This window comes from Eimeria acervulina, genomic scaffold (genome assembly GCF_000499425.1).
Source record: "Eimeria acervulina Houghton genomic scaffold, Eah_scaff276, whole genome shotgun sequence".
Classification (NCBI taxonomy): domain Eukaryota; phylum Apicomplexa; class Conoidasida; order Eucoccidiorida; family Eimeriidae; genus Eimeria; species Eimeria acervulina.
Genome location: NW_013548034.1, coordinates 30001 through 39852, shown reverse-complemented (window position 1 = coordinate 39852; position 9852 = coordinate 30001). Strand labels below are relative to the sequence as shown.

The following is a 9852-nucleotide window of genomic DNA, read 5'->3' as shown; positions in this document are numbered from 1 at the left end:
TATATATATATATATATATATATATATGTATGAATCTGCTGCTGCTGCTGCTGCTGCTGCTGCTGTTATTGTTGTTTGTGTTGGTGCGTGCAGCGTAGCTTCTACTATAGATTTCATAAGAAAGTAGGCAAGGGGGCGTACAGTCGCTTCGTCGAGTTTTATCTGCGGCCTCGCAGTCTAGAGACAACGCAGCAGCTGCTGTTTAATTACAAACCTACATTTGCTGCAGCAAAGGCATCGGGGCTGAAGACACTGCGATGGAGAAAAAGAATTGCTGCTGCTGCTGACTCGCAGCAGCTGCTTCATGTTATTGAAGCCTACCGGTTAGGGACCCTTGCGCTGATGCTGCTGATGCTGCTGTTGTTGCTGCTTATGCTGATGCTTTTGTTGCTGTTGCTGCTGGTGCTGCTGATACTATTGTTGTTGCTGCTTATGCTCATGCTTTTGTTGCTGCTGCTGCTGCTGCTGCTATTGCTGCTGCTGCTGCTGTTTGCATACGAGAGGAGTAGCGTTGCAGTAGGACATGTTTGCTTGTTAATTTATTTGTTTTTGCTGCTGCTGCTGCTGCTGCTGAGGTGTACAGACACGTGAGGCCCCGCAGCTGCTTCTTGCTGCTGCAGTGCTTAGAGCGGCTGGTAGCCCTGGGGGGCTGCGACCCCTCATCCTTTCGCTTCCGCATTCTATGCAGAGATGTTCTCAAAGCTGCTAAGAGATTTCAAAGTTAGCTGCTGCTCCTGCTGCTGCTGCTGCTGTTGATGGTGGTGTTGCTGCTGCTGCTGTTGGTGGTGGTGTTGCTGCTGCTGGTGTTGATAGTCGTGCTGCTGCTGCTGCTGTTGATACTCGTGTTGCTGCTGCTGCTGCTGTTGGTGGTGATGTTGCTGCTGCTGCTGTTGATAGTCGTGTTGCTGCTGCTGCTGTTGATGGTGCTGTTGCTGCTGTTGATGGTGCTGTTGCTGCTGCTGCTGCTGGTGTTGCTGTTGATGGGGGTGTTGTCGCTGTTTCTGCTGCTGCTGCTGCGGGCGTTGCTGCTGCTGATTTAGCAGCTGCTGCATAAGCAATTAAGATTTGAGTGCTGCTGTTGCTGCAGCAGCTGCCCTAGAGGGGCGAAGAGGCTTTCATGGGTGCAAGTCGGCTGCTTGCTGCTGCTGCTGTTTCTGCTGCTGCTGCTGCAGATCTGCCTCGGGTGTGTTGGCTGCTGGCGCAGCTGCGAGCGACAGGAGCAGTAGATGAGCTGACTAGACACCTGAAGCCGCAGGTGCCGCTGCTGTATCCGCAGCAGCTAGCAACAGCAGCAGCAGCACTTGGGGCATGCCGACTGCAGCACAAATCCTTATTAAATGATATAGCAGCAGCAGCAATGCCGTACCTCTCAGATGTCTCCGCAGGGGACCTACTGAAGCTTCTCCAGGTGCTGCTGCTGCTGCTGCTATTTCTGTCGCTGCTGCTGCTGTGGCTGCTGCTGCTGCTGCTGCTATTTCTGTCGCTGCTGCTGCTGTGGCTGCTGCTGCTGCTGCTGCCGCCTCAAGCTGTGGGGTGTACATGCATGCGCTGCATGTTTGTTAGGGGTATGCTGGAGCGAAGCTGCATCACTACGGCCTTATAAGTGCTGTCTCTGAGGAGGTGCAGAGGCGCATTCGGGTTGCAGCAGCAGCTGCTGCTGCAGCTGCAGCAGCAGCAGCTGGTCGTGCTGCTGCTGTGGGTGCACACCATGCACTTGACACCAGCAGCAGCAGCAGCAAAGACGGCGAGGCAGGGGACTTGCTGCTGTCGGGAGCTGACGAGCCCTGGCAGCAGGAAGCCTCAGACGCAGCAGCAGCAGCAGCAACAGCAGCACGAAGACGGCGAAAGCAGCAACAGCAGCAGCAAGGTGGCGGCATTATACCATCCTTAGAGCAGCTGATCTGCTTCCGTGAGACACAGAGCCACACGCATAGCAGCAGCAGCAGCAGCAGCAACAGCAGCAGCAGCAGCAGCCCAAGGCTGCACTGCGAGTTGAGTAGGGCTGCCTGTGTCTGCGTATGAAGCTGGTTGCTGTTGCTGCTGCTGCTGTTGCTGCTGCAGTTGAGGCTTTTGCTGCCCTAAAGTTTACAGACAACGCCTTTGTGCTGATGCTGAGGAGACAGCTGGAGCAGGCGTTCAAGCAGGCCCCACGTGAGGTGTCTCCAAGGGTTTGGGGTTTAGGGTTTAGGGTTTAGGGTTTAGGGTTTAGGGTTTAGGGTTGCAGAGATCTTAGAGAGAAGCCCGTCTTCTCTTTTTTTTCTCCTTATGAGTAATGCTGAAGGAGACAAAGATAGAAGTTCTTGATAAAGGGGCTGTCTCCTTTGCTGCCTAGTGCTCCGTTTAGGGTTTAGGGTTTAGGGTTTAGGGTTTAGGGTTTAGAGCGGGTGTCTCCTCCTTGCCCAGCTGCTGCAGCATCAACAGCAACCTGCTGCGACTGCGACTGCTCATGCTGCTCCTGTTACTGTTGCTGCTGCTGCTGCTGTTGCTGCTGCTGTTGCTGCTGCTGGTGCGCAGCTGGGCGTCCGTTTGCTTTAGTGTCTCCTTCTCTAATTGGGCGAGCTGTCGAGGGTCTCCGTCTGCTGCAGCGCAACGAGAAAGATTTGCTGCTGCAGGCTCTGCAGCAAATTCATGATAATGCTTACGAGTGCTGTCCTTTGAGGTAAGCTGCAGCAGTTGTGCTGTCTCTGTTTGTCTCCTTTATCTGCATTGCAGCCGTAGTAGGTGTCTCCTTTCTTACTGTCTCTTCTCTAACTGTCTCCTTTTTTGATGCCTCCTTTCTCGCCGTCTGTCTCCTTTTGCGGTGTCTGTCTCCTTTTCAATTATGTGTCTCCTTTTGTTCTTTTCTCTGCATTTTCTCTTGCTGTCTCCTCTCTGGGTGTCTCCTTTCTCCTTGTCTGTCTCTTCTTCTTGTCTCTGTCTGTTGTGGGGCCGCAGGTCTTCTTGCTGCTTCTTTGTGTGTCTTTGTATCTGTCTCTTATCTGTCTCCTTTGTGTGTTTGCTTCTGTCTCTTCTTTCTATCATCTGTAAGTGTTTATTCGAGTGTATATTTGTTTGTCTTCTGTCTCCTTTTGTGTGCATGCTTTGTGTCTCCTCTGTCTCCTTCTTGCTGCTGCAGCATCCGTTGGTAGCTGTCTCCTTTATTAGCTGTCTCCTTTATTAGCTGTCTCCTTTATTAGCTGTCTCCTTTATTAGGTGTCTCCTCTATTGGCCGTCTCCTTTATTAGGTGTCTCCTTTATTAGGTGTCTCCTCTATTGGCCGTCTCCTTTATTAGCTGTCTCCTTTATTAGGTGTCTCCTTTATTAGCTGTCTCCTTTATTAGGTGTCTCCTCTGTCTCCTCTTTATTTGCTGCACTGTCTGTCTCCTTTTCTATGTCTCCTTGCGGCCCCCAAAGCAGCCAAGGGCGCCGCCTTGTGTATGGCGTTACTCCTGCTGCTGCTGTTGCTGCTGTTGCTGCTGCTGCTGCTGTCATTGCTGCTGTTGATGATGGCGTTGTTGCTGTTGCTGCTGTGTTTGTGTTGCTGCTGCTGCTGCTGCTGCTGCAGTTTGGTACTGGTGGGCCGCTGCAGCGCTGTGCAGCTGCCGGCTTCGCTGCCGAAGATACGCGAGGTGAAGAGGAGACACTTGATTTGTTTGGGTGTCTCTTTCTTCGTTTTTCTGTCTCCTTTCTCCTCTCTCTTGTCTCCTCTCTGTCTCTTTGTTGCTGCTTCGGTTGTCTCGCCTTGGTCTCCTTCTTGTAGCTCTGCTGCAGCAGCAGCAGCAGCAGCAACAACAACAACGGCAGCAGCAGTAGCAGCAGCTGTGTGGTTAGGCTGTTGTCTCCTTTTTATGTCTGGAGGGAGGAGACAGAAAGGAGACAGAAAGGAGACAGTAGGAGTATGCTGCAGTTGCTGCATGCGTTTGCTTCGGGTGTCTCTGCAGATGCACAGAGGCCTCCTTCTTATCTTAAAGGATATGACGCCTGTCTTAGAGCTCAAGGAAGTGAGAGAAGACAGAGATTATATCTGTCTCTTGTCTTTATTATGCTGCTGCTTAACTGTCTCCTTTCGGGTGTCTCCTCTCCTCTCGTTTGTCTGTGCGTGTGGGGTGTACGGTGTATGCATGCAACAGAGACATACACAGGAGACAGACAACAAACAAACAAAACACAAAACAAAACAAAACAAAGTAATAAGAGACACTTCAGCTGTCTCTACTATCCTTGAAGGCTTTAATAGGGCTGTCTCTGCGTGCATGTTTGCTGCTCTCTTGCTGTTGTTTATTCATTAGGTGGTCTCTGCTGCTGCTTTTGCTGCTGCTGCTGCTGTCTCCCGCTCCCTCAAGGCGGATGTCTTTACGGTGGGGGCCCAATGTTGCTGCTGCTGCTGCTGCTGCTGCTGCTGCTGACTGGCGGTTGCAGTTGCTGTTGCTGCTGCGTGCGGTTGCTGTTGTTCGCGGCTTCTGCTGCGGGGTCTAGGTAGGGCAGGCCCCCAACAGCCTGCTGCTGTTGCAGCCGCAGCAGCCGCTACTGCTGCTGCTACTGCATGCGCTTGCTGCTAAGGTGTCTCCTTTGTCTCCTTAGGGTCTTTCGCAAAGGTTAATGGGCCTTCAAGATTCTCCTGGGGGCCTCAGCGACGTGCCGCTGCTTGCAGAGGTGCGCCTTGCTGCTGGTGCTGCTGCTGCTGCTGCTGCTGTTGCTTTGTGTGTGGGGTATGCGGGTCCCCTTGTGTATGCGTGCATACGCGTTTGCTTGCTGCTGCTTTTGTCTCCTTTCAGATTCTGCTGCGGAGACAACAACTGAAGACAGACTCTTTTGATGTCTTATCGAGGCTGCTGCACAGACACCTCGATGTAATGGAGCCGCAGGACCTCGCCCGCCTCGCACGCTTCTTGGTTTGTCTCCTTTTGTCTCTCTGCTGTCTCCTTTTGTCTCTTTTAGGCCTCCTTTCTGTCTCTTTTCTGTCTCTTTTCTGTCTCCTTTTGTCTCTTTTATGTATCTTATCTGATTCCTTTTGTTTCTCTGCTGTTTTGTCTCTCTGCTGTCTCCTTTTGTCTCACTGCTGTCTCCTTTTGTCTCTCTGCTGTCTCCTTTTGTCTCTTTTGGGCCTCCTTTCTGTCTCTTTTCTGTCTCCTTTTGTCTCTTTTATGTCTCCTATCTGATGCCTTTTGTCTCTCTGCTGTCTCCTTTCTGCCTCCTTTCTGTCTGTTTTGTGTCTCCTTTTTGTCTCTTTTCTGTCTCTGTTCTGTCTCTGTTCGGTTTCCCTTTGTCTCTTTGCTGTCTCCTCCTGTCTCCTTTCTGTCTCCTTTCTGTCTCTTTTTTGTCTCCTTTCTGTCTCTTTGCTGTCTCTTTTTATGTCTCTTTGCTGTCTCCTTTTATGTCTCCTTTTATCTCCTGTCTGTCTCCTTGGGTTTTGTTTTTGTGTTTTTTCTGCATTGTCTGTCTCCTTTTGTCTGCCTTATGATATTTGTTTTTTCTTTTTTGTCTCCTTTTGTATTTCTTTATGTGTCTCCTTTCTGTCTCTCTCTGTCTCCTTTATCTCTTTATCTGTCTCCTTTTGTATTTCTTTTGTCATCACAGCAGCTCCTGCTGCTACTGCCTTTGCTGCTTCTACTACTACTGCTGCTGTTGCCTTTGGTGCTGCTACTGCTACTGCTGCTGCTGCTGCTGCTGCTGCAGAGAGATGCAAAGGAGGCGTCTCTGGGATCGGAGACACTTTTAAATGCTACGAGTCGTCGCGTCCTTCGTCTGAGCCCAGTTTTTGCTGCTGCAGACCTGAAGGAGACAGTTGCTTCTCTCATGCATGCAGGGCCCCCTCAGCGGCGCTACGCTTTGCTGCTGCAGAGAGCAGCAGCAACAGACAGGTAACATCATTATTACTGCTGCTGTTGCTGCTGCTGTTGCTGCGGTTGGTGCTGCTGCTGCTGTTGCTGCTGCTGCTGCAGTCTCTAAACTGCTTTCCTTGCACTGATACAAACATATACCTTCAGCAGCATACAAAAGGAGACAGGTAGCAGCGGAGGTGTCTCTTCTCAGGTGGGGCCGCCCGCTGCTGGAGTCGCCGCAGCATACTGCAGCAGCAGACGCAACAGCAACAGCAGCAGCAGCAGCAGATGCATGCGTCCTCACCCCCGAGGACCTAGAGGGTTCGCTGCAGCGTATCTACCCTACACCCGGCGAGTTGCTGCTGGGTCGCGCAGCAGTGAAAGCGCGTGAGAAGGCGCGAGCAGCAGCAGCAGCAGCTGCTGCTGCTGCTGCTGCTGCTGGGGGCACACCCACAGGCTCAGCGGCATCCTCTGCTGCTGCTGCTGCTGCTGCTGCTGCTGCTGCTGAGTCGCCTGTTCGGAGACGTTATAGCCACCGCAAACGAATATTAGAGGAAGAGGGCTGGGATTTGCTGCATCGCAGGGTGGGGGCAATGAGAGACATTAAGCGCTGGCTTTAAGAGACAGCAGCAGCAGCAAAACAAACAATTTAATCTTCTGCATGCGTGCAGCAGCAGCTCGCAACAACGCCCCTCTAGGCCTTCAGACGCCCCTACACACAGCAACCGCTGCAGCTGCAGCAGCTGCTGCTGTTGCTGCAGCAGCAGCAGCAGCAGCAGCAGCAGAAACCAAAAGTGACGCAGTGTGCAGAAGTACGCGCATGCAGTGTTGAATGCTGGGATAGAAACACAAGCTGGCAGGAGCTGCAGCAGCAGCAGCTGCTGCTGCTGCTGCTGCTCCAGCAGCAGCTGCTGCAGCAACAGCAGCTGCAGCAGCAGGAAGCGAGACCTGCTTCAGTGCCTTCTTCTCAGCATTAAGAAGAGGTTCTATCTGCTGCAGTTGAGTCTCCTGCAGCATATTAAGGTTTGTTTAGTTTGTCTCTGCCGTGTGGCCTCTAGGCACGCAAGCGGCTGCGGCTGCTGCTGCTGCTGCGGCTGCTGCTGCTGCTGCTCTGTCTCCCTTTTAAGTGTCTCTGACTCCTCCGTTGTGCTGCAGTCAGCACATCTGCACTGGGGGAATCAACGCATTTCAATATTTTTCATACAGATACGTCACGCATATATGTATATAAATATATATATATATATATATATACTTATTTATTTGCAGATATATATATATATATTATGTAGATGGGTAGATATAGAGATAGATACATAGATATATAGATATATGTAGACATACATATATAGAGATGCAGAAGTAGGCCTATAAAACATATACATACATATCTATAACATATATATAACATATATATAACATATATATACAACATATATATATATATATATAACATATGACATATATATATATATGCGTCTTATGTTGCTGAGGAGTATATAAAATAAATACGAGTATTTGCTGATGTCAGTATAATAGTGATGAATGCGGGGCTGACAATGCTATAATCTATAATAATAATAATAATAATAATAAATATAATAATGATAATAATAATAAGAATAGAGAACAGAGGTTAGCGCCCTAAGAAGGAGACAATGAAGAAACCAACGGGCTCTGCATTTTCTCAGGGCCCTCCAGCAGCGAGGAGGTGGGGAGGTATTAATGCTGCTGTCTTTGCTTTGCTGCTGCTGTCTTTGCTTTGCTGCTGCTGTCTTTGCTTTGCTGCTGTTGTCTTTGCTTTGCTGCTGCTGTCTTTGCGTTGCTGCTGCATGCTCTAATAGAGCCATAAAGGCATACTAAAGACAGCAGCAGCAGCAGCAGCAGCAGCAGCAGCAGCAGCAGCAGCGGCAGAGGTTTCTTAAGAACCAAACCTCCCCAGAGACACCTCCGCAGCCCCATGCATAGCTGTCTCTGCATGCAGTAAGCAAATAGAGACAGCTTTTAATTCTAAGCTGGAGCAAAGTCTTCGCCTTCTCCTTAAGGCCTGATAAGGAGACTGACGGTGTCTCCCCTCCCTTAGGGCTTCCTCTTGCTTCACACAAGAGAATACCCCCTGTGCTGCTGCAGCAGCATAGTAGGAGGCTGCAGCAGCACAGCAGCAGCAGAAGGCTTACGTTGCTGCAGCAACAATAGCCTTGTTACGCTGCTGCAAAGCAGCATAAACCTTCTCACGCTGCTGCAGCAGCATAAGCCTTCTCACGCTGCTGCAGCAGCATGAGCCTTCTCACGCTGCTGCAGCAGCATAAGGCTTCTGCAGGGGGTCTTAGTGTATATGCAGGTTGGGGTGGCGCAGTGCAGATAAAGAGATACCTACGATAGTTTTATATTCAACGGAGACAGCTTCAGAACAAACAAAACCCCACAGTTTATTCTCCTGGGCAGTTGAGGCTGAGCAGCTGCTCAGGGGTGCTTGCAATCTAGTTCGTGCAGGCGTCTCTATCAGCAGCAGCAGCAGCAGCAGCAGCAGCAGCAGCAGCAGCAAAAGAAAGTTCGTTACAGACAAGAACCCGAAGTCTGCTGTATAGTTTTTTAAGTCTCCTAACTAAGAGGGCAGACCTCATGGGGAGTGAAGCGCACAGGAAAGGAGACCCATAATAAAATATGCATATATAATATATATTATATATATTATATATGTGTGCATATATATATATATATATATATTATATTATATATATATAATATATCATAATAAAATATGTATATGTATACTATACAATATATATATCATATATATATAATACATATATAATATAAATATTATATAAACTAATAATTGGTGAGTTCGAATGCAACGGCGTCACCTCAGGCCGTCTCTACGCAGATATATATATGTATATATATGTATATATATTTGTGTATAAATCTATATCTATATCTGTATATGCATATACACATGCTATACAAATATAGATATATATATAATATACAATATAGTAAGTGAGCAACAGCAAATCGCCGGCAGGCTGAGAATCTGCACCAGAGACCCGAAACCACAAGAGACTGCGGCTTTAGAGACGCAGCAGATCTGCTGCAGCGGTGGGGCTGAGCGCAGCAACTTAGGGAGGGGTAAGGGTAGGATATTTGCTGCTGCAGCTTACTGGGGCTGGCAGCGCATGCAGCACAGCAGCAGCGCAGCAGCAGCACAGCAAAGCCCAGCAGCACCCCCCCATCCATAGAATAAAAGAAATATCAATATCTCTGCAGAGATAATTAATGTTATAACGGTGCACTCTTCTACCCAATGCTTCCTTAGCCTCTCCCTCAAGTCTACAGAGACGCCGCTGGCTGATCGTAGCTAGCAGCGTCTCTTTGCAGCACAACTTCTTCACTCCTTCACTCATTCAGAGACAAGTTTGCAGCTGCTAGGGAGTGGGTGAAGAAAGAAAAAATACTCCCCAAGAGAAGAGCTGCAACAATAAAGTTTAAAAACTGCAGTGCAGTTGTATATATATATATATATATATATATATATATATATGTTAACATACATACATACATATATATATAGGTATATATATAGGCCACTTAAGCGTACAGCCCTTCATTAGAAGCAAAGGAGTATAAACAATTAAAAAAATGCATCACAGTCAGATCAAAACCTTTTTACTGTTCATTCTCGGGCTAATGAGCTGCGCTTCTCTGTATACGTCGCTCCCTTCTTAGGGCCCCTACTGAAGTAAATGCCGGGTTATAATAATATTGTGTGGGTAGAGCTGCTTACCAATACACAATAAATGCAGGGTCATTAGAATGCTCTAATGCAGCATTATAAAAGCCCCGCATCTTGATGCACTGATTGAACATCCGAGCATAAAGATGTTAATAAAAATATTGATAAAGCAGGAGGGGTGTAAGAGTTAATGCGCATATCTCGCAAAAAGCGAAGCCTTCAGTTTAAATGATGGGGGTATGAAGAAAGGGGGAAGGGGGGGAGAGACAAAGAACTCGAGGGGCCTTCGGCTAACTGCTTCTGGGCTGTCTCCTC

General features: G+C 48.8%; 3 protein-coding genes across 3 annotated transcripts; 2 read left to right on the top strand and 1 right to left on the bottom strand.

Annotated features, from left to right (window-relative positions):
- Positions 1-680: 680 nt before the first annotated feature.
- On the bottom strand, positions 681-1052 carry EAH_00030180 (hypothetical protein; the record flags this gene model as incomplete). The annotated part of the gene is made up of 1 exon (XM_013392531.1): positions 681-1052. One exon carries the CDS (start codon positions 1050-1052, stop codon positions 681-683), a length of 372 nt encoding a protein of 123 aa, XP_013247985.1.
- A 65-nt stretch (positions 1053-1117) lies between these two features.
- Positions 1118-2535, top strand: EAH_00030170 (hypothetical protein, conserved; the record flags this gene model as incomplete). The annotated part of the gene is made up of 3 exons (XM_013392530.1): positions 1118-1408; positions 1564-2016; positions 2380-2535. 3 exons carry the CDS (start codon positions 1118-1120, stop codon positions 2533-2535), a joined length of 900 nt encoding a protein of 299 aa, XP_013247984.1.
- Positions 2536-3953: 1418 nt separating this feature from the next.
- On the top strand, positions 3954-6421 carry EAH_00030160 (hypothetical protein; the record flags this gene model as incomplete). The annotated part of the gene is made up of 6 exons (XM_013392529.1): positions 3954-3980; positions 4269-4337; positions 4561-4632; positions 4755-4871; positions 5656-5840; positions 6013-6421. The coding sequence occupies 6 exons, from the start codon at positions 3954-3956 to the stop codon at positions 6419-6421; spliced, it is 879 nt and encodes a 292-aa protein (XP_013247983.1).
- Between the last annotated feature and the right edge of the window lie 3431 nt (positions 6422-9852).